This window comes from Periophthalmus magnuspinnatus, chromosome 6, assembly GCF_009829125.3.
Source record: "Periophthalmus magnuspinnatus isolate fPerMag1 chromosome 6, fPerMag1.2.pri, whole genome shotgun sequence".
Lineage (NCBI taxonomy): Eukaryota > Metazoa > Chordata > Actinopteri > Gobiiformes > Gobiidae > Periophthalmus > Periophthalmus magnuspinnatus.
The window spans coordinates 23,425,492-23,448,156 of record NC_047131.1 but is presented as its reverse complement, the minus strand read 5'-3'; the positions used below and the strand labels follow the sequence as shown (position 1 = coordinate 23,448,156).

The 22,665-nt window shown below is 39.2% G+C and overlaps 1 protein-coding gene across 9 annotated transcripts in view; it reads left to right on the top strand.

Moving 5' to 3' along the window:
• The window catches only part of mical2b (microtubule associated monooxygenase, calponin and LIM domain containing 2b), a 30,754-nt gene extending 8,333 nt beyond the window's left edge, over nucleotides 1-22,421 (top strand). For 2 of the 9 annotated variants that reach the window (XM_055222610.1, XM_055222611.1), the window contains exons 2-37: nucleotides 975-1,277; nucleotides 3,955-4,162; nucleotides 4,360-4,476; nucleotides 4,741-4,842; nucleotides 4,977-5,132; nucleotides 5,236-5,336; nucleotides 6,132-6,389; nucleotides 6,470-6,585; nucleotides 6,737-6,863; nucleotides 6,981-7,068; nucleotides 7,832-7,979; nucleotides 8,312-8,511; nucleotides 9,343-9,416; nucleotides 9,533-9,601; nucleotides 9,687-9,815; nucleotides 9,926-10,090; nucleotides 10,232-10,447; nucleotides 10,544-10,669; nucleotides 10,788-11,168; nucleotides 11,648-11,734; nucleotides 11,867-11,959; nucleotides 12,190-12,376; nucleotides 12,509-12,582; nucleotides 12,681-12,741; nucleotides 15,250-15,387; nucleotides 16,288-16,338; nucleotides 17,090-17,211; nucleotides 17,450-17,683; nucleotides 17,978-18,126; nucleotides 18,796-19,118; nucleotides 19,210-19,280; nucleotides 19,348-19,437; nucleotides 19,925-20,018; nucleotides 20,526-20,634; nucleotides 20,708-20,781; nucleotides 21,552-22,295. In XM_055222610.1, the coding sequence (XP_055078585.1) occupies nucleotides 1,014-1,277; nucleotides 3,955-4,162; nucleotides 4,360-4,476; nucleotides 4,741-4,842; nucleotides 4,977-5,132; nucleotides 5,236-5,336; nucleotides 6,132-6,389; nucleotides 6,470-6,585; nucleotides 6,737-6,863; nucleotides 6,981-7,068; nucleotides 7,832-7,979; nucleotides 8,312-8,511; nucleotides 9,343-9,416; nucleotides 9,533-9,601; nucleotides 9,687-9,815; nucleotides 9,926-10,090; nucleotides 10,232-10,447; nucleotides 10,544-10,669; nucleotides 10,788-11,168; nucleotides 11,648-11,734; nucleotides 11,867-11,959; nucleotides 12,190-12,376; nucleotides 12,509-12,582; nucleotides 12,681-12,741; nucleotides 15,250-15,387; nucleotides 16,288-16,338; nucleotides 17,090-17,211; nucleotides 17,450-17,683; nucleotides 17,978-18,126; nucleotides 18,796-19,118; nucleotides 19,210-19,280; nucleotides 19,348-19,437; nucleotides 19,925-20,018; nucleotides 20,526-20,634; nucleotides 20,708-20,781; nucleotides 21,552-21,829 (5,280 nt within the window). In that variant the 5' untranslated portion in view covers nucleotides 975-1,013 and the 3' untranslated portion in view covers nucleotides 21,830-22,295. Of the gene's footprint in view, nucleotides 1-974; nucleotides 1,278-3,954; nucleotides 4,163-4,359; nucleotides 4,477-4,740; nucleotides 4,843-4,976; nucleotides 5,133-5,235; nucleotides 5,337-6,131; nucleotides 6,390-6,469; nucleotides 6,586-6,736; nucleotides 6,864-6,980; nucleotides 7,069-7,831; nucleotides 7,980-8,311; nucleotides 8,512-9,342; nucleotides 9,417-9,532; nucleotides 9,602-9,686; nucleotides 9,816-9,925; nucleotides 10,091-10,231; nucleotides 10,448-10,543; nucleotides 10,670-10,787; nucleotides 11,169-11,647; nucleotides 11,735-11,866; nucleotides 11,960-12,189; nucleotides 12,377-12,508; nucleotides 12,583-12,680; nucleotides 15,230-15,249; nucleotides 15,388-16,287; nucleotides 16,339-17,089; nucleotides 17,212-17,449; nucleotides 17,684-17,977; nucleotides 18,127-18,795; nucleotides 19,119-19,209; nucleotides 19,281-19,347; nucleotides 19,438-19,924; nucleotides 20,019-20,525; nucleotides 20,635-20,707; nucleotides 20,782-21,551 lie in introns of those variants that run through there. The other 7 variants (XM_055222612.1, XM_055222613.1, XM_055222614.1 and 4 more) reach the window with 7 other exon arrangements.
• The last annotated feature ends 244 nt before the right edge of the window (nucleotides 22,422-22,665 follow it).

The following is a 22,665-nucleotide window of genomic DNA, read 5'->3' as shown; positions in this document are numbered from 1 at the left end:
GGGAATCATGGAAACTGTGACATGAAGAGAGGATTGGAATTGTGCTAGTTTACCATGTTTGGGTTCAAACATGAGGACATCTCCAGAAAGTGGTTTATTGGAAGTAAGAATATTTAATATGAATTGTATTGATAATAGAATCTTATGTAATATTTTTTAAAACTAAAATTCTGTAAATTGACAAACTTTTCTGTTTCTCCATTTTTGGGGTTGGGCAATCAGTTGTCCTGATTGCTTCATTGTCAGATTTTTGAGGTTTATGTCATAGTCCTAGAACCACACTAGAACCTAATGTACATGTACATTCAATGTACATTATATATGTTACATATGTTACCACACCTCAGGCTGCTCTGCATCATGTGTGTAGTTTTCTTACACTCTGCTCCTCATGACTGCTCAGCTGAAGCCCTCAGAGCACAGACTGCTATAATCCTATCAGGTGTTCAAGGGAGCGCAAGCAGCAAAAACCTCGTTGTGAGAAGTCTATATGACTGTTTGAAGTGTGGGTCTCAGGTCCTGTGTAAAGCTCTGCTCCCTGGGCTCCTACGCCACACTGAGCCACACAGCCATCTCTGCATGTTATTTTAAGGAGATACTTGGCTGCAATGTGACCTCTGCTCTAGGAAAATGTACCTCACATTTTCAGTCATCTTATTTCAGTGTTTTTATTGGATTAATTCCATTGGATACTGTCATTAGAGTTGGGATTTATGTTTTTTAAAGCAAGACTCAATCCACAGTTTACATCAGTAAAAAGGTACAGAAGTATTACAGAGATTACAAAAAAATTAACTAATCTAATGCAGTCACACTCACAACAGTTACATGTTTGTAAATGTTTGTAAATGGCTAAACTGCAGGCTTGAGAGACAGACTATATATAATAATAATAATATTTTGTTGTTTGGAATCGTGGCCATTAAAATTGCAACAGACAGCTGTAGTTTTACTGGTCTGTCTAATTCTCCTAGGTTCTCCTGAGTATGTGCCCGTGAAGTCATTCAGAGCTGATGGGGGAGACTGAGGATGAGCATACGGCTCGGGCCAGTCAGCTCTTTGAGACCTTTGTGCAGGCCTCCACCTGCAAAGGCACGCTCCAGGCCTTCAGTATCCTGTGCCGCCAGCTGGAGCTCGACCCTCTGGACCACGGCCACTTCTACCACTGTCTGAAGGCTGCGGTCACCTCATGGAAGGTCAAGGCTCTGTGGACAAAACTGGACAAAAGAGCTCAGCACAAAGCATACGAGCAGAACACCGCCTGCCAGGGCACCAGGGTAAAGCCATTGATCAAGTTTTTTTTTTTATTCCATTGCCATTGAAAATCTAAAAAGAGAGACATTTTACATGCAGCATTGTTCTGTTCCTGACTCATCAATTTCCAGTTTGATTGTGAAGTTAAAACTGACTAATCAAATCTTGTTATTCAGATAATTTGTTTCTGGGGACCTTTCCCCATTCAACACAAATACAATTTTTATGTGAATTTCTATGGCGACAAAGGGCCGTTGCCATATCTTGAATGCCCTGAATAACTACAGTGGGGAAAAAAAGTATTTAGTCAGCCTCCAATTGTGCAAGTTCTCCCACTTAAAAAGATGAGAGAGGCCTGTAATTTTGATCATAGGTTCCCTTCAATTATGAGAGACAGAATGGGGGGGGGGAAGAATCCAGGAAATCACACTGTAGGATTTCTAATGAATTAATTGGTAAATTCCTCTGTAAAATAAGTATTTGATCACCTACAAACAAGCAAGATTTCTGGCTCTCACAGACCTGTAACTTCTTTAAGAAGCTCCACTCGTTACCTGTGTTAATGACACCTGTTTGAACTCGTTATCAGTATAAAAGACACCTGTCCACAACCTCAAACAGTCAGACTCCAAACTCCACTATGGCCAAGACCAAAGAGCTGTGAAAGGACTCCAGAATCAAAATTGTAGACCTGCACCAGGCTGGGAAGACTGAATCTGGAATAGGTAAGCAGCTTGGTGTCAAGAAATCAACTGTAGGAGCAATTATTAGAAAATGGAAGTCATACAAGATCTCACCCCGTGGTGTCAAAATGATCACAAGAACGGTAAGCAAAAATCCCAGAGCCACATGGTGGGACCTAGTGAATGACCTGCAGAGAGCTAGGACCAAAGTAACAAAGAATACCATCAGTAACACGCTACACCGCCAGGGACTCAAATCCCGCAGTGCCAGATGTGTTCCCCTGCTTAAGCCAGTACATGTCCAGGCCCATCTGAAGTTTGCTAGAGAGCATTTGGATCATCCAGAAGAGGATTTGGAGAATGTCATATGGTCAGATGAAACCAAAATAGAACTTTTTAGTAAAAACTCAACACACCATACCTACTGTGAAGCATGGGGGTGGAAACACCATGCTTTGGGATTGTTTTTCTGCAAAGGGACCAGGACAACTGATTCATGTAAAGGAAAGAATGAATGGGGCCATGTATCGTGAGATTTTGAGAGAAAACCTCCTTCCATCTGCAAGGGAATTGAAGATAAAACGTGGCTGGGTCTTTCAGCATGACAATGATCCCAAGCACACCACCCGGGCAACAAAGGAGTGACTTTGTAAGAAGCATTTCAACCCCAGATCTCAACCCCATAGAAAATCTTTGAAGGGAGTTGAAAGTCCGTGTTGCCCAGTGACAGCCCCAAAACATCACTGCTCTAGAGGAGATCTGTATGGAGGAATGGGCCAAACTACCAGCAACAGTGTGTGAAAACCTTGTGGAGACATACAGAAAACATTTGACCTCTGTCATTGCCAACAAAGGGTGTATAACAAAGTATTGAGATGAACTTTTGTTACTGACCAAATACTTATTTTCCACCATAATTTGCAAATAAATTCTTCAAAAATCAGACGGTGTGATTTTCTGGATTTTTTTTTCTCATTTTGTCCCTCATAGTTGAAGTGTACCCATGATGAAAATTACAGGCCTCTCTCATCCTTTTCAGTGGGAGAACTTGCACAATTGGTGGCTGATTAAATACTTTTTTGCCCCACTGTATGCAGTTGGCCGTAATTTGTAATTATAATAACTTGCCTTGGGCCAACCTCCACCAAGGCATTAGCCCTATCTCACAATCGTATAATACAGTACTTTGCCTGTTGCACCTTTAGCTCTAATGCTCTCTTATCCCCAAAATGTAGAAACTTCAGCTCCATGACAATTGGTTCACTTAGTATTTGGTCAGAGTGCCTACAAGTGCCATGTGTGCAGTATTTAGCTCAGGATTTGGCCCTAAAACACTGTGAACAATAGACTCAAGGCCACAATTGTCTTCACAGTGTGACACACCACAGGAGGCATAGTAGTAAATTGTACCTAACATTACAAAAGTCCAAAGATTGATTACAACAAATAACTATTAGGGAGTGATTAGGGAGTGATTATTCATTTTTGTAATGGCCTAAAATCTTTAGATTTTAGATGTGATTTTAATCTGCACTGCTACAGTTATATCATATGTAATTAAATCCTAAGAAGGTGAGAGGAATTAGAGCTCAATAACCAAATCTATTGTGTTTAAATTGGGATTTGCTGTTCAAACGTAGCACCAACATAAGATCACATGATCTTTATTATATATTAGCTCATATATAGTGAGCTAAAATTGCTTCATATCTGAGCAACAGATAAGTTGCCCTAAGGGGAAGGAGTCCAGGGAAAGCACAAGGAGATAATCTGTGCAGGCAAAGGCTCTAGCCAGAAATAACCACATAACAACTATCCCACACATTTTTCTGGAGGAAAGTGCTATTTGCAGAATGGCAGTTATAGGGTGGGCATGTCATTGAATTTAAAAGTAGGACACACACAGTCTGTTTGGCTTACATTCCTTTTGTTTATTTTTGGGTAATATTTTTTTTGGTTGCTACATTATATTAGAACATATTCCTTCTTCTCATTAGTGTTCCCTTTCCTCCCCCAGTGTCTCATAATTGGTGGAGGGCCGTGTGGTCTGAGGACTGCCATTGAGTTGGCTCTGCTGGGGTGTAAGGTGGTGGTGATCGAGAAGAGGGACACCTTTTCCAGGAACAATGTCCTGCACCTGTGGCCCTACACCATCCATGACCTCAGGGGCCTTGGGGCCAAGAAATTCTATGGCAAGTTCTGTGCCGGCTCCATCGACCACATCAGTGAGTGTCTGGGGTCAAATGAGCTGAAAATAACTACATAGTACATAGTACATACAATTCTGCCTTGTAAGTTCTGTTGGCTCATTCAAGGTTTACATACATACACCACAGCGGTGTAACAAAACAGTATTTACTGTCATATTTCGATTATACTTCTTTTTGCTGTATAGTAGTTTGAGTTTGTTGCTGTGTTGTAGGTATTCGTCAGCTACAGCTCATGCTTCTCAAGGTGTCTCTCATTCTGGGAATAGAGGTTCACATCAATGTGGAGTTTGTCAAACTGCTGGAGCCTCCAGAGGAGCAGACTGATGACAGTAAGTCTTATCTCAGCTTGGAGTGTCACAAATGGTATTGGCACACAGGGACTCTCAAAGCATTTTTCAGCTATATTTAGCCCCCTCTGGACATTATATTTGTAAAAATGATCAGAGCAACTTTTAGCTTTTTTTGTTTTGTTTTGTTTTTTTGTTTTTTGTTTGTTTTTGGGTTTTTTTTGTAGTTTTTTGTTTTGTTTTACTAACTATGGCAAAGCTAATTATATGAAAATCCAAACCTTTTGGAACAACTACTGTTTTCAGGTCCAGGATGGCGAGCAGAGGTGCGACCTGCCACTCATCCAGTTTCTGAGTTTGACTTTGATGTAGTCATTGGAGCCGACGGGCGTAGGAACACATTAGATGGTGAGGCCACAGTTTTAAAAAATCAAGCCCTGGTTAGAAGACATGTATTTTGAAATTTACCATTGAATTTTATGATAAGTACATATTATCATAAACATTAGTATATTTTATCTCTTATATTTCCCATTTTACAGGCTTTAGTCGTAAAGAATTTCGGGGAAAGTTGGCCATTGCCATCACTGCTAACTTTGTGAACAGGAACACCACAGCTGAGGCTAAAGTGGAGGAGATCAGTGGTGTGGCCTTTATCTTTAACCAGAAGTTCTTCCTGGAGCTAAAAGAGGACACAGGTTAGTGCTTTGACTGTGTTCATGCCATTGGTCCAACCACTGTCATTATGGTTTTGAACTGCACTAGAACTGTTTGCTTTAAGGAAACTGCTTGTGTTTTCAGGCATCGACTTGGAGAACATTGTGTACTACAGAGACAACACCCACTATTTTGTGATGACAGCCAAGAAACAAAGTCTACTGGACAAAGGGGTCATTTTGAATGTAAGTTGACAAATTTCTACATTCACTGAGATTGCACAAATTTTATCAATGTGTTTCAGCAGCACGTGAAATGCTAAATACTGCTTGATTATAGCAAAAAGCATGATCGTGTTTTTGGGTAATGATTTAATTTATACAAACAATTACTTATACTCGCAAAGTGTACTTGTAGTGAAAGTATAGCCTTAATTTATGTTATTTTAGTGTAATTGAGGGGCAGCAATTTTGTTGAATAATTTAATAACTGAAATTTATATATGATGATGATTGCTTGTCCCTAACATATATAAACCAATAAAACATGATGATGATGATGTCAAGTTTAGGCCTTGACATCCTCTTTAGAAATATGACTGTGTTATCTCATGTTTTTTTAGCCTTATATTTTCATATTTCCAAAACTGGGGCAAAAATAACATGCAGTGGAAGATATTCTATTATTTGGACCCCATATGACACACCACTACTGAAGCCATCTCGATCCATACCCTCACCGGGCACAGTCTCAGCTTACATTGGCTTCCAGTGCAGAGTGATGCCTCACTGTCAGCTGTGTGGGCTCACATGGGGCCTTCACTAGAGAAAGATGACTACTCATACTCACTTAGTAGTTTCAGTAAATGAGGGTAATGTGTTTTTCATGGTTGTGTGCCATGTTTCATTCATTCATTTCAGATTCTCAAATGTGATATATGTAAATATTTTTAACCTATAGAATGCTGTGATGTAATCTGAGACCAAGCAATACAATAACATAGGAGCCTTATCCTAAACCTGCCCCCTTTCTTTCACCAGGACTACCTTGAAACAGAGCGTCTACTGAGCCCTGATAATGTTGATCAGGAAGCTTTGCGGTCTTATGCTCGTGAGGCTGCAGACTTTGGGACCAACTATCAACTGCCTTCTCTGGACTACGCCATTAACCACTATGGGCAGCCCGATGTCGCCATGTTTGACTTTACCTCCATGTATGCCTCAGAGAATGCGGCTCTCATCCGGGAGAAACACGGCCATCAGCTGATGGTTGCATTAGTTGGTGACAGTTTGTTAGAGGTATGCAAAATATAAAGTATTTAATATAACTGTCAACCAAGATCTTAAGTGTCATGATCCTGATAATGCTTGTGTTTTAGCCCTTTTGGCCCATGGGTACAGGCTGCGCTCGGGGGTTCCTGGCCGCCTTTGATGCTGCTTGGATGGTGAAGGGCTGGGCACAGGGCAGAAACCCCCTGGAGGTTCTGGCAGAAAGGTCAGTGTTCAAGTAACATTTTTTTTTAGTTTTGGCAAAGATAAAGTTAAGTTGCTTTTCATGACTGTTTTCCTATGAGAAGTACATTAAATACAATGTTTGGTCCTGTCACGGTTGTTCTGTAGATGCTATTTGTGTTGTCTTTTATCAGGGAGAGCATCTACAGACTGCTGCCTCAAACTACACCAGAAAACCTCAGTAAGAATTTTGATCAGTACACAATAGACCCTTCAACACGGTACCCCAACCTCAACTCTACCTGTGTCCGGCCTCATCAGGTCAGTCCAACTTTTTATCAATAATGTTAATAATGACATAATAAGGATTTTATTTTACTTATTTTATAGATGATTTTTGAAAATGTTTAATTCAAAATCAACCATGTTTTCCTTTAGGTGCGACATTTATTTTTTGATGGCAAACAGGGTTCTGGGCTCCAGGAGAGAGGCCCCATTCGACAATCAGTTAATCTTTCAAGACGAGGTGAGACAGTGGCTGATGATTTTGACCTAAAGTTTCAGTGACCTTCTGCCTGCAATACAACAGGAGTTCAAGGGACTGCTCTGAGAGACAGATTAAAGATGCATTATGTGTATTTACACAAAGAATTGACAACCAGGATTATATCCACCATGGGACCTTATTCTTGTTTAAAGCCCATGGTCATGCTATTCATGTAATGAGACCATCCACTACTGAGATCAGACACATCTTCTACCCTATAAACTCAAGGCAATCATTATTGTTTTCTTTATTTAACAAAGTGATTGTATAACTAACTAAAACAATAATGACTTGAAAGGGTCTCGTACACACACTACCTCACACAAACCTCCTCTTAAGTATGACATCATAAAAAATGCTTCAGTAGCTCCTCTCTAAGCAGTAACAGTAGCTTTAGCGTTGCCACAGGCTGACACGCCTCGTCACAGACAATACCAGGGATTGCGTTACACCACATCGGGGTCAGACAGACATGTGCTGACGTGCCATCCTGTTGCAAGCAGCAGTTTACATCACTTCTCTTAAGACTCTAGTCTTAAGAGAAGTGATAGGTAAAAGTTTGAAATATAATTTCAAAACTATCACTATCACGCTATAATTTTGTTTATAAATTGGAATCTGACACAATGACAATGTTATTTTCATTTTTATAGAAGAAAATAAATCTACAAAGATATGCATTATCTCACAGCAGCACACTAAAGTTTATTATGAGTCTAACTGGACTGTCTTTCTCCACCAGAGTCAGACGTGCGACCCAGCAGACTGCTGACCTGGTGTCAGAAGCAGACCCAGGGCTACAGAGGGGTAGAGGTCACTAACCTGACCTCATCCTGGAAGAGTGGACTAGCCTTGTGTGCTCTCATCCACCGCCAGAAGCCCGATATCATGTGAGTTCAGACGTCACTAGTTTCCTGCTGAAAGTCTCCTGTCAAGCCTGACCTTTTATAACAAAAAGAGACTACAAACAGTTTCTCATTATTGAATAACGCTGGGAATCACAATATGGAGATATGTGCAATATTCAATATATTGCACATGATATTCTGCAAGATTTTTATATTTCATTTTTCAGAATTGATTTTTTAAGAACCAAATACATTTTGTCGACAGCATTTCTGGCCATGATAGCGATACTATATCACCAAACTTAGTATCACAATATATATTGATAGTTTAACATTTTAATTAATAACTTAATGATTTTGATGTTTTGTCTTAGTGACTTTGATTGTTTAAATGAAGAGGATGTTGCGGAAAACAACCAGCTGGCCTTTGATGTAGCAGAGAGAGAGTTCAAGATTCAGCCAGTCACCACAGGGAAGGAGATGGCCGCAGAGGGCGAACCAGACAAGCTGCTCATGGTCCTCTACCTCTCTAAGTTCTATGAAGCCTTTAGGAGCTCGCCACTAAACAGCAAAGGTTAGGTTGTTTAACCATGTCAACTTCAGTGGCCTTCCACTAGACCCTAAGTAAATTAGCTTGAAGTGAAATGCTCAATAGAAAGTGTTCACTCTGTTGAATAAAATGTTTCACCCATTCCATGCAGAATATGTGGAACGTTATACAAAAGCAAACTAAGCTGTGCAAACAATACACTTGTTTTTGGTATGCAACATTTTAGTCAAATAATCCAGCCACTGTCTGCGTACTGTGTTTGACATTGAACATACTTGAACCTGTCGAAGACGAACTGTTGATAGAAACCACTTGGACTCAGGGACCATTTTATCCTCTGCACAGAGCTTCAGTTACACAACATGCTCTGTGGTTAGGTTAGTTCCTGCCAGATACACGTCTGGTATGTGTGTATGTCTTGGGAAGCCACATCCAGGCGCTTGGTTGGAGCCTTGAAAGTACTAGAGTCCAGTCACGGCGTGACTGAGCACTAGACCCATTTGATTTGCACTTCTTTCATGTTAGAAGTTGCTAAACTCTGTCACCTGCACTGCTGTCACTCTAGACTAATCCACTCCTCTGAAAGTCTGGGAAAATAATTTACCCTCTTTGTTTCCAAAAGCATTATGCAATGGATAATTCTTTCTTTTGAATGTTAGGTGCACATTTCCTTTTGCTTTTTTAACCTTTTTAAAAAATCCCATAAAACAAAAGCTTCACCTCTAATTTATTGTATATGTATACAGTGTTTGTTGTTGATGATGAGTATTTTAGAAAGAAGTTGCAAAGTTGTATACACTCCAGGCAAGACATTGTGTTTATGGTTGTCAATAAAAAGTGTTGATGTGATGTCAGGTTCAAGAGAGTTGGATGAGAATACTAAAGACTATGCAACCAACAACAATCAGCCAAGAAAGAGGATACCCAGGGTAAATAATTTTCTATGTTGCATTATTATTTATTTACAAAACTGTAGTTTTCATAACTTTTTTGACAAAAAAGTAAAATGTGCCAATTAAAATTCCAAATATTGTATGTCAAACAGGAAGATAAGAAACCTGAAGATGACTCTGTTAACAAAAGGAGGAGGAAAGGGGACCATTATCTATCAGAGGTTAGTGAATATAACCTTTCTTCATTACCATTCCACACACATTGCCATGGTTACCTATTTTAAAGTTGTCTTTATCTGGGAATAGTTGTCCTGCCATAGTGCTCCCCCTCCTGGTGAAAATGAAGAGCTGCGAGAGAACAAGGTCCGATCTATGGCAACTCTGCTCCTGGCCAAGTTTGAGGAGAACAGCACAACAGGAAAAATACGTACAAAGGTGAGACATTTTTAAGACATCACCAAGTGACTTGAAGTCATTCAATCCCTTCCTTTGTTTCTATTCTCTTCTTTTCTTCTTTTATTCCCTCCTCTTTCTGTCTTGTTTAGTCTGACGAGGATCTTTCACATCTACCTGGCTCTCCCTCTCCTGTGTCCTCTCCTCTTCCTCTCTCCTCTGAGGATGGAGAAGAGGAGGAAGAGCAGGATATAGATAATCCTCGCTTTGCTAAACCTAAGCCTGCCCCACCTCCTCCCAGTCGCCCAAAGTGGCAGGTATACCAACTTTACACTGCTGGTCCAGCATAGTGTATAATACTCAGGATTCCTGAGCACCTTAGTTTTAGTTGTTAATTTTTCCTCCTGAAATAATGTGATCTTTTTGTTGTGTTTCTCTTGCTGTACTTCTTGTTAAAGCCATCCATCTACCTCCGCTTACTGGAGAATCCCAATGCATCTGTCTGTCCCAGCCGCTCTCCTTCACCTCCTCGGTGTAGAAGCCCTGTGGCCCTGTCCTGTTCCCCCACCTCTCCTCTCAATGAACTGTCAGAGTGCCCAGGCTCTCCTCTGGCCCCAAACCACTGGTGCACTGTGGGACTTTCACACGTGGGGTCTGATGAGTCAGAACAGCAGGTGATTTTATTTTAGGGTTACATCAGCAGAGATAAAAAAAAAAAAATTGGTACAGACAACATTTCTTCTTCATTGACCATTGCTCGCCATTTACAGAGCAAAGGCCCAACATTGTCCACTCAAGAATTTACCAAAAGGAGTATACAGGAGAGAGCAGTCCACCTCTCCTCTTTGTTTTCTGGTTCCAGCAAACCTCCAACAACTTCTGTATCAGAGAACAAGGTTAGGTTTGATATTAGCTAAAAAGTTACTTCACACATATACATTTGAACTAAATCTCAGTGTCCATTAGTGCCCAGTATTTCTTTGTCAATTTTCTCTTTCCCTTCTCCTTTTGTAGGATAGGATTTCTGCTTCTTCATTCTCATCTCCTGCTCCACCTTCTGTCCCTAAACTAAAGTACCCCACAGTCCACCCAGTCCCAGATCCTACAGCCCAGGCTGGTTTTTCCTCTGCTCCTTCCACCACTGCTGCTACATTTGAAAACATGGCTCTGAAGAAATCTTCTTCTCATCAATCTTATGCACCTGTACAAGCTGCACATAGTGCTGCTACTATATCCAAAGAAAAATGCCCAAACAGACAGTTCACGTCAACTCCTCTACCCAACTTGAACTGTGAAAATGGACACGACAGCACCCTCTGTCTGCCAAGTTCTCCAATTGAACACAATCAAAACCCTGGAACTGAGGACCTTTTAGGTGGAAATGATTCCACAAAGGTAATCCTTCAGAGTATTTGAAATATGGGTGTCCTTTGATATAGTAAAATGCCAAACATCTAATTCATTATATGAAAATAGTTTACTGAAATTATCCATGGCAATAACATTTTTTCTTGTTTTTATGTCATCTTTTAATCTTTAGAGTTGACACATTTGAAATTCAGATTTGATTTTGCAGTTACACTATTTTTTCCTCCAAATGGCATTTGCAACAGTATGTGTTTGCATGAATAGTAGACTCTTGTACATTTTACTGTAAATTTTGTAAATTAAATGTGTATACATTTGTGCAAAATTACATAAATGTATTGTAATGTAAAAGTACAGTTTTAGTTTGTTGGTTAATCCACCATATTAAACAATAAGGTGCCTCTTGCCAGGTCTCCCTTAAAAATATATATTTTACCTTAAGGGACTTCCTGGGAAAATAAAGGTTAATAAAATTAATTATGCTGCTTTTGTTCTTTTGATATTAGTGTCATGTGAGCTCCAAAAGGCCTATTCAGCAGTCTTTTGTTCGCTCTGAGAGCTGTCCGGCAACTGCCCCTAGTTATCTAAAAGAGGTATCATAAACAGTTCTGTCCTGTTCATCCTTTATTATTATGTTTCCTTGCTTCTTTCTCTCTGTAACTCAGCCTCTTTTTTTCCCTTCATGTTGTATGACTTTCTGTTTTGTGCGGTATGCGTGACATTAGCGTACTATTGGAAAGGTGTCCTCAGCCATAGATGCTAAAGCCCAAAAGTTGGCCATTATGTATGAGACCGATCACAGACCAAATGCTGCGCCGGTAAGATAGAAATGGATGTTCAAAGCATGTCTAACCACGACCCCGAATTGAGGCCGGTCATGCATTTTACATGTGCTGAAAAGTATTAACATGAGGCTGGAGTGATCATTTCTCCTAACTGTTGCATCCACTGCTTGACCTTACAGTGCCTGCTGGTGTGAGATGCTGAGCATTTTTGCATCATCATTTAAAGCAGAATCCTGATCCTGTGGTTTCTCTCTATCTCACAGTGTGTTAGTCGCAGGGGCTTTGCTCCTTCCCTTGGCGGCAGTGATACCTGCCACTTCTGCTCCAAGCGTGTTTATGTGATGGAGAGGCTCAGCGCAGATGGACACTTTTTCCACCGCGACTGTTTCCGCTGTGACGTCTGTAATTGTGTGCTCCGGCTGGGGACGCACACATATGACTCACGAGAAGGTACTCAATACTCCTCATTTGAGTGTAGAACTTTTATTAGAGTTTATGCAGCAGGTTACAGCTTTAGAAATGTCTTCTCTGAAGTTGTTGCTGCTGACTACATGTTCACCGGTTTGTGTTTTTGAATAACAGGAAAGTTCTACTGCAAAGTACATTATGCCCAACATCTAACAAGCAGTATTTTTGGGAAGTTCGGGAGAAGAACAGTGAGCAATACACTTGGTTACATGAAACAAAACCGTTTTCTTAATCAGATGTATATGGATCTGACTTGTTTTTGACTTGTGCCTCTGTATTTGTGCAGGATGACCAAAGCCAGGACAAATCTCAGGCCTGCACAGCAGCCAGCAGTGATGCAGTGGCAGGTACCATGGTTTCATTGCTTAGGCAAGGCCTCTACTGGCCAAGGCGTTCAAGCCGTGCTGCTTGTGTGTTGCCTGAAAGGCTGCTGGGAAATGTGTGTGGGTGTGTGGCAGCTGTAGGGTCCCACTTGAGGAGCCACTCACATGACTATGAGTATCTCTATGAGCTGCTGACTGTGTCTGTCCCTCTGCTGTACATGATGCATGAGATGTCCAGTCAGATGTACCAGGAACTGTTCAACCAGCTCACATAGACATGGGTTAGTCACCATAGCCTCAATCAGTATAGTAAATGCTGGAACATCTTACAATTCAAAAAAGTGTCCTTTTTTGTGTATTTTTTGTTTTCTATTTATTTTATATACATAAATCCCTGTATTTTACATCAGGGCTTTGATACTCACTGGCTATGCTGTCTTGACCAAGGCTTATTCCAAGATGTGACCTGCAGAAACCCTGCACAGATGGACAGATTAAGAAAGACCAAATACTTATTTTCAAGGTTAACAACAGTGTAAAGCCAGTTTGTTATTTTTAGTTAACTACAACTTTTATTTGTTGGTCCAAGATGCAGTGCGTTGCAGAGCAGCCTGGAATGTGCCTGCCTTAATGAGTGTTCATGTTTTATACTGACTGCATTTGGTCTGTTGCATTTTAACACTGCACTCAGTGATGTGCAATGAAAAGTCCAAGCAAACTTACAGTACAGTATAAACCCATATCTAACCATTATTGTTATTAACTAATATTATTCATTTGATTAACTGTCACTTTTATCTACCATATTGTTTTATATTTTCTTAGAATTGTATTTATTTTTTCCAGAGCACTTCATTCATTCATTAGGACTAAAACCAAAGAAACCAAAAGTCACATTTCTGAATTGCCAAAGCTGCTTTTCTACTGAATAAAAGAATTTCAGTAGTAGAAAAACAGGAGCATTGTCTGAGGGGGTTCTAGGGTAAACATTTTATAAATGTTTTACTCGAACAGTAAGTTCTTTCTGTAATTTATGTTTAACTTGTTTTTCTCTTCCCCATTCCAATTTCATTTTTCCCTCATCTATTTTTCCAAATTCTTTGTTCTGTTTCTCATTCACTTCATTTTGCTCAGTCTGTTTTAAGTTTCCAATGCTGCATCCTCTGATTGGCTGATTTCCTCCAATGTGAAAGGTGATGGCGATGTGATTTAGTATAACATTTGCATTGGCTGAGCTACACATTTGAACAGCTAAGCATCATAGTGCATGAATGCTGCATGACATATTTAGTGGAGGTAGCATGTATGTAACTTTCATAATTCATCAAAAGTGCCATATTCAGTCAATTCCTCTTGTGTATTAGCTCACCATTCTTTGCACACCTGCCTTATAAATCACTACTAGACTGTAATTGGAGACAAGTTCAATATGATGATCACTGCTATTTTAATGTTTGATATGCTCATTCAGACTCTGAGCTTATATATAACTTATAAAAACTAACACTCATCTTGTGATGTGTTTTCTTCTAACATCCCTAACAAGAGTCAGTTTGTGCTGCCTCATTGTCTGGCCCATTTAGAGTAACCTCGTCCATCTGTCTGTCTGGTGTCTGTGGTTCCCTTTCTTTCAGGCGAAGGCCCTGCCCCCTCAGAGCCCCTGTCCCGGTCACTCTCATGTCTCTCCTAAGTAAAACAGCCCAGAAACTCTGCTTTATGCAGACATTATTGATAATGGGTGGGCTTAGTGCCTCCCGATTGTGTTGTAGCTTTATTTATAAGTAACACTGAAGATTTGTTCAGTATTCTTCTACCATCTACTTTTTGCACCTTGCCAATTTGCTGGCTGTACTGTAACTGTATTTACTGTTTTACAGTAAATATAAAATATTGTCCAGTAAAGTTAAGTTGTAAATATGCTGTGAATAGAATTTAAAATAAAAATATTGCTTAATTTATTTGCGTCCCTGTGTGTTCCTCTGTTTTAGTTTGTATTTGGCTTCCGTCAGATTGGCCCAGTAGCTGAAAGCTGACAGCTAGTATGAGGCAAATACTTGTCTATCTAACATCACACAAATTAACTTCACAATCCCATCTTTCTGAATAAAGACACAACATGTAACATTGATTGTTTGCAGACTGAGAATCACACATTTGCATAGTCAACCAAATGTCTCATTGACGTGAACAGAACTGAAGTGAATGACATGGTCTTCTGGTGGGCTTGTGGGTCTGTTCTTTCCTTTCTCTACATATCCTCAAATTGATCACTAAAATATTAATATGTTTGGAGCATTAAGTGAAACATTGCAACAAATGTCAAATGTCCTTTCTTTGCTGTAACCAAGTGGAATCATCTCTTTCCTCTGTGAGTACTTACCTTGCTTTTGTATTCTTTGTTCCATCATGTTAACTGTTCTGTGCTAAAATAAAAACAGTGGGATATGTTATGTACAAGTAGATACCAATACATGGAATGTATTTCCTACCTTAATATGTGTTTGAGAAGCTCATTTGTGTTTTCATTTGTAGGTGGGGAGCCTGAGGCTCAGACTGTGGTCACTGAGACTGATGCAGAGATGGCAGTGGAAGCTCTGGAAGCATCCTGTCTGGTCACTACCTCAAATGAACTGACTGAAGCCAAGGCCACAAGCCAAGGTGGTCTCAAAGGTTTATATGTGTATATTTACTATAATTATTGTTTTACTTTTTTAGTTGAGTCTTGGAAATCATATCCTCCTCTCCAGTCATTTCAATATTTTCTGTCTTTGCTCTGTAGAGCCATAAGGTACACATTGTCCACATTGTCAGGAGTGTGTCCAGACTTTTTCACTGGGGTCATCCCAGAGTCAACTAAACCTTTTAAGACTTTAAGCCAAATTTTAATTCCCTGCAACAATTTGATATTCAATCGAAATTAACTACTACCTCTGCCCCAGTTGGAATGAGTTAGAACCACTCAGATTAGCCTGTGCACCCCTGGCCACGCCCTAAACACATCCTGCACATTGTCTGTTTGCATTGCTGTAATAATTATATGTATATGCTATATCACATAGAATCACTAAATTTGCCTTTTGGAATCAAAATGAAAATCATCTAATTTTGATACTGTTGCTTCTACACCAGTTCTCTGCAAACATAACATGGCTAATAGAAATCAGCAGTGTTGTGTTTTTGCTCTGTTATGCAATACTTGAAATGAATAGTTGATATTCCCTGAGGGAGCATCTTAAACTGACTGAACTCTAAGTAACTCTGCTTCATGAATATGTGATATTTGTTTTGGGAGTGAGCCTGATGGGTTAAGTCTGCAACACCAGGGTGCGGTTCTTTCACTGTGGCTTCTCATACAGCCTCATGTTTGTTTTTTCTGGACTGTAATTTCCTGACTGAACAGTCCATCTCAGATCACTGCTGAGATACTGCCCTGGCACTGCCTACTGTATGTGTGCCTGTACCATTAATATTTATTTATAAACATATGCAGCAGAAGGTAGTGACTTATTTCTTCACATTGCCTTAAACAATATAGGTTTGAAGTATCTTTTTCTTGATTATCGTCGACAGATCAGTCAAATGCCAAACAGACCCATCGGTGGAAAAGGAAAATCCAAGCCAGTGAGTATCACCAACTTTATGTATGACGATTATATGATTTTGGAAAAGCTTCAAAAAGCACAACAGGCCACAGTTCATACATTTCACCACATGATAGTGTAGTCACAGCTGCTAGGAAGCATTGACATCATGTGCGTCTCTCTGTCCACCATTAATCTCTCAATTACGCAAAATATTAAGTACAGACAAGTCTGTGAGATGTCTTGCCGAGGACACAATGACTTTAACACAATCTGAAATGTGAAGTATTAAAATGCTAATTGCTGCAATGCAACATGTGCTCCACTAGAGGGCAGCCTTAGCTGTTTTGCATCAAGTTTCTTATTGTTGTTTTAATCTTTGTCTTGCGAACAGATTAGTTATGAATGGAGACAATAAATAAATGTATTTATTCATTTTCTAAATCAATTAAATGAAATGAATTATCATGAATAATTTTCAAAACAACAACAATTTTTGCCAACTAGCACCACTTTTTCGTTTGAAATGAGCATAGTCAGAGTATACAGTTTTGCCTCGTCAGACATTTCATTTTAAATTGGGTTGGCCTGGAGGTGTATCTTTTGTGTATATAGTATTTTCTCAGGTTTGGTCTTGCATATTTTTGGATGGTCTATCTTGAGCTTTAATATTGTGTTCAAGAGAGACATAGCCCAGAAGGACATTGATGTAACCAATATAACTTCAATAATAGGATCACGTTGGATAATCATGTGGGTGTTAATGTAATATTTTGTGTGTTGTGTTGCAGCCTTCCCTTTGATCTTTGTCAAACATTTCCAAAGGAGCTGGTCTGGAGACAAACCAGGCCCTGAAACTGTCCCTGAGGCAGAGTCCCACTTTGAGGACATCACACCAATAGACAGCCATGATGTATGTTTACACTTTGTAATGTATACCACTACCTATTTATTATAAAAAGAAACTGATCAAATTGATGTTTTAGAAACAGGAGGAGGAACAGGCAAGCACAAGGATTTTTAATATCTACAGCTGTAGCGCAAATTATTGATATTTATTTTTAAAGACCAGTCATATTCGGGTGGTAAATCTGTGTAACTAATTTTACACGTTTCCAATTTAAATCTGCATCTGTATTGTTTAATTCAAGGTTTTGCCTGAATGTTTGAAGACAGATACTCAATGCCCTTCAGATGGGAAAGAGGAGAGGGAAAAGTACTTTGCAAAAACAAAGGCAGGGGACTGTGCACCTGCCCCAAAGAAGCGCCTCACCATCCCTGTGTGTGAGAAAGAGAAGCTGCTGGACTGGGAGGTGGTCACTACTGAAGAAGCATCAAGACAAATGAACAGGAGTGAACCCAAAACAGAAGAACAGGATGAACAGGTAGATTATCTAAAGAGTTTAATTTACATCATGACATAAAACATATTTGACACTATCTATAAACTATAAATACACTTTAAAAATGTTTTAGAGTAAAAATAAAATAATATACTACCAAAACTATACCAATTCATTTTGATACTTTAGTTCACTCTGGCCTAGTTTGGGTACTTGGATCTGTTTCAGAATTTCTGAATTGGCTATAAAAATAGTCCACAGATAATGATGTGTATGAGATAAGGGGAATTATTTCGCCATTGTGAGTGTTTTTCCCCTGCTCTGATGTCTTATCAGGTGCAAACACACGCAGTGGGAGATAAAGCCCAGATAGACCCAGTCCAGGATCCCGCCCAGAGCCAGAACTCTTCGTCCTCAGTCTTCCAGCTCATCGCCAGTGCCTTCAGGAAGAACCGTCCCAGCAGCCCAAACACAACTGTCACTATGTATGTACCACAACACCTTTTGTGTACAACCCTGTGTTAAACCTGTCTTCATGTTTAGGGTTTATATCACTGGCTAGTATAGTGTCAATTTTTAAACGCATCTCATAACACAAACAATTTTTATATGAAAATAACCCATTGATAGTTAGCATGCAGTAATGGGAAGAATACTTTGAAAATGTATTTAGTTACAGAATATTGAATACTTGCAGTAAAATGTAGTGTAGGTTTATCTGTTTTTGTCACTAATACCATGCAACCTGGAAGCTTAAATTGCATCAATAAATATAAGTGTATTCCTTGTATTTTAGGATAGTAACAGTATTCTGAATACTATCAACTGAAAGAGTAACTGTACTGGAATACAGACAGATACTCAAAGTTAGTGAATATGTGTTTTCAGTACATGTATTTAGTTACTTCCTATCAGTGTTGCCTGTAGTGTACTGTAGACTGATACATGCAGTAATTGTCATTGTACGTTTCTATGTTGTTGCTTAGGGCTTTGGATTGGACAATCAATTATGAAAAAAATATATAATGAAATATATCAATTAGTAATGTATAAAAGTATTAAATTCTTGCACAAGCAATTTCATTATTAGTTTTTCTTGTTTTATTTATGTTGTGACCTTCTAGCTAAGATTTAAAATGTATTGACATTTTTAGGAGGCAAAAGCGGGATGGATCTCGCAGACAGAGGCCAATGTCTGAAGGTGCTTTTAACTTCAGCTCCCTGTTCAGCGCAGCAGAGTGGGGCTCAGACAAGAACAAAGCCAGTAGTGAAGTGCCCAGTGTGAGCTCTGACCCGTGGGGTGCTGGTCGGGACCTGCCCTCTTTGCTCCAGCAGGTGTCACTAAAGAGCAGGAGGGTGTCTGAGTTGCCTGTGCCCCGACGCAGGGTGGATCTGTTCTCCTCCCTGCGCCTTAGAAAGAGACAGGGCTCAGAAAATGAGGAGATCAGGACCATTCTCACCAACCTCAGAAACAAAGGTCTTTAGAGTTTATAAGACTTAATCAAATGCCACAGGCCACATATCATTAAAAAAATCTCTCTTAAACAAAAGAAAATCTTTGTTTTTAGCCTCTAGTCAGCAAAGCCTGCATGAACTCTCCAGTGAAGATGAAAATGATAATTCAGTGTTCACAAATAAGGTTAGTACCAATTGTTTTTACTTAAATGTTTTTCTAAAGTGGTTTTAAAACTTTTGTGTGTTTCCAGTGGCACCCAGACCGCCAGAGGAAGAACCAGGAAAAGACTCAGGCTCAGCAGGCCAAAAGGGACCAGCTCAAGAGGCTGCACAGAGCTCAGGTACAACATATAACATGTATGTATTTGGAATTTAATGTAATAGAAGTTTACATACATTTTTAAACATTAATGTTCAGAAGGATTGTATATATTTTTTTTAAATACAGTTTTTAACTATTTTATTTTAACTGCAGAGCATTTAACTCAGCAGTCAGGTGGTCTTAAAGGATAGGTTCAGTGTACTTTTAAAAACTCTCTTAAGCCTTAAAATGTATATGTTTCATTATTAGCTCAGGGTTAACATAGCCATTATTGGAGTTTCTATTATAACCCCAATACAATCCTCGTCCAAATATGTAAGTTGGTAGCCTTTTAAACACAATTACACATTGTTTTAATGAAACCTTTTTATACAAGTCTAAAAAGGAGCAGTAAGCAGCCAGTTGCTATTTGCCCTCTAGCCAGAAGCTTGGGGGTTCCATCCTATCATACCCATACAAATCGAAATACTGTCACTTGCTTAGAGTATATAATCTCCATTTCTCAGACAATTCAGAGACAACTGGAGGAGGTCGGCGAGAAACAGAGGGACCTGGAAGAGCGAGGTGTTGCTATAGAGAAGCTCATAAGAGGAGAAACAGGTACTTAGCATCACAGGCAATGATCAATGCATCGGTACTTCAAATCCTCAATCAGCAGCATGCCTCATAATTACCACTTTGTCACATGGCCATCATCAACACTTTGGACTAATACAGTGTAGCTTCCATTGAATTTTTCTGTAAAAGCCACATTCTTCCTCCGTGGACTTCTCGGCCCATTTAGTAACACTGGTGTGGTTAAAAGAATACAGCTAATGGTGGTGCTCACAAAGAACAGTGACTCCTCATTGTTGCTACATCTTTTTACAGTGCCAGCCTTTGTTTGGTCTTGTATAGTGCGTAGTGTGGTCTTGTCAGGTTGAAGCAAAGCAGATGTCCTTCGGGTGTACTTTTGCCATTGAGATTTGATCTGAGTGCATAGCTGCCTTTTCTATCAGCTGTATATAATTGGTTTAAAAAGTCTTTGGTGCTGCCTCTGTGCTGAGATGTTTCCTCTTCATTCATTTTATTTCACTTCATAATAACTCTTCTTTTTCCTTTTGACAGAAAAGTCCCATTCAGATGACAGAGATGAAGCCCAGCTGTATCAGACCTGGTTCAAACTAGTTTTGGAGAAAAATAGACTGGCTCGTTATGAGTCCGAGCTAATGATCTTGTATGTAGAAAATTTGAGTTTAGAATAATATAAATGTAACTATATGTTACTTACAATCCTATTTTTCCATTAGTGCTCAAGAACTTGAACTGGAAGATACACAGAGCAGACTGCAGCAAGAACTAAGGAAACGAATGGCAGTAGAGGGTAAGGACTCCTTGTAAATAAAAAAAATGTTTGTTTTTGGTAGTTTGTTTTTTAAATAGATCAACAAGTCACATGTATTTGCTTGTGTTCAGTAATTAAAAAAAACATTAGTTTTTTAATACTTTTCTTTTGAGACCTGTCAATCAAAATCATGTTTTTAGTGAGTTTAGTCCCATGTAGCCTCTGGATTAGTATAGGGCTGTAATCCTTTAGTTGTTTAATCTAGTATAGTATAGTAATAATATTTTTTGTATGAGATCCTAATCATTTTGAGAGTTTTTGCCAGCACCATGCTGTGCCCTGTTTTAGTTGATTAATTGATACATGTCTTCATTAGTTGACCATGAATTTCTTTAGTTGACTTCTGACCTAGTATGCCATGTTTGGTGTCATTTCAAGTAATGAAGCATATCCACATCAGGTTTATTACACTCACCTCTAGAGACCCTTTACTTTCTATTTATTCATAATTGAATGGTACTTTTATCAAACTATGGTAACATGGTAGCATGAGATTTGCTGACCTGTTTAGTCACTTTTTATGTGAGAATACTAAAACTATATTTTCATGTCTTTTAAAATATAATAAAATAATATCTATTTACAGTATAAAACCACATTGAAAAATTCAATTTTCAATTCATTTTTATTTTTGTAACGCCCAAAATCACAACAACAGTTGTCTCGAAGGGCGTTCATGTTTTGGTTGACATACTCACAACACAACATAACTTTATAACATAAATACATTTTTAATCTCCTGTGTGCAGATACCAAGAAAAGTGCTTCTGAGCTGCAGCAGGAGCAGGAGATGCTAGCAGAGATCATGAGGACAGTGGAAAGACGGGACGAGCTTGTGTGTGCACTGGAGGAGCAGAGGCTGAGAGAGCGTGCGGAGGACCGGGACCTTGAGAGTCTACTGTTGTCTCGCGGATACGAGTTCCACTGGGCCCACCTGGATGACGGCGAGGAGCTGGACCAAGGGGGGGAGTGCCTAATGCGTGAAGGGGGGTGTCCCGTGGCAACGCTTGGCACAACACTGGTTTGAAAAGAAGATGAGGGTTGTTGTTGGCATAGGAACTGCACTATGCTGTGCTAGCTCAGGTTCTACATTGGCTTTGCACAGAAACTGAGGGATGTGATTACTACACTGGTTCACCAACACTACTGTAATTACCTACTGTCTACTTTGTACTTTGCACAGCTGGGTTATGCAGCAAATGAGCCGAAAACTATTCAGACCATAATGTTTGTTTTTGTAGGCATTGCATAAAGTGAGTTTATTTTACAGTTTTTGTTTTGGATTGATATTTAAATGTATTGTCACAGTTGAATCAGTAAAGACTGTCAGTTTAATTGCACATTATTTCCACTTTGTCTCACAAATATTTATCTATAAAAAGCAACATTGGAATCCTCACTATGAGGCTGTGAATCATGCTGAGGTCCTGTGCATGCAGTGCAGGGCTTTTGCATGTTATGATTGAACTGTGACGCATCATGTTTTCCCACTGTGTGCATGTTATTATTTCAATGTATTTAATTAATTATTAATTAATTATTAACTATGTTTAATAAAGATAATGAATGCTAAATATTTCTAATTATAATTTGGCATAATTATTAAATTATAAAGTCAGAATCCATTGTCTTTGTGTGGGTCTTTTACTTGGATATTTGTTATGAACAAACAGGCATTTTATATTCAAGAAGGAGCCTAAAGTAAGGCTTAGACTTGCACGTAAAATGTTTACCATTTCTTTTATCCTATTTCTTCCTACTGTGTTGTCATCCACCAAAGTATTTCATGTTGGAAATCAATGTATCTTTCTATTAAAAGTGCCTTATGCAACTTTTGCTCGAGAGTCCACCACCTCCTTGTCT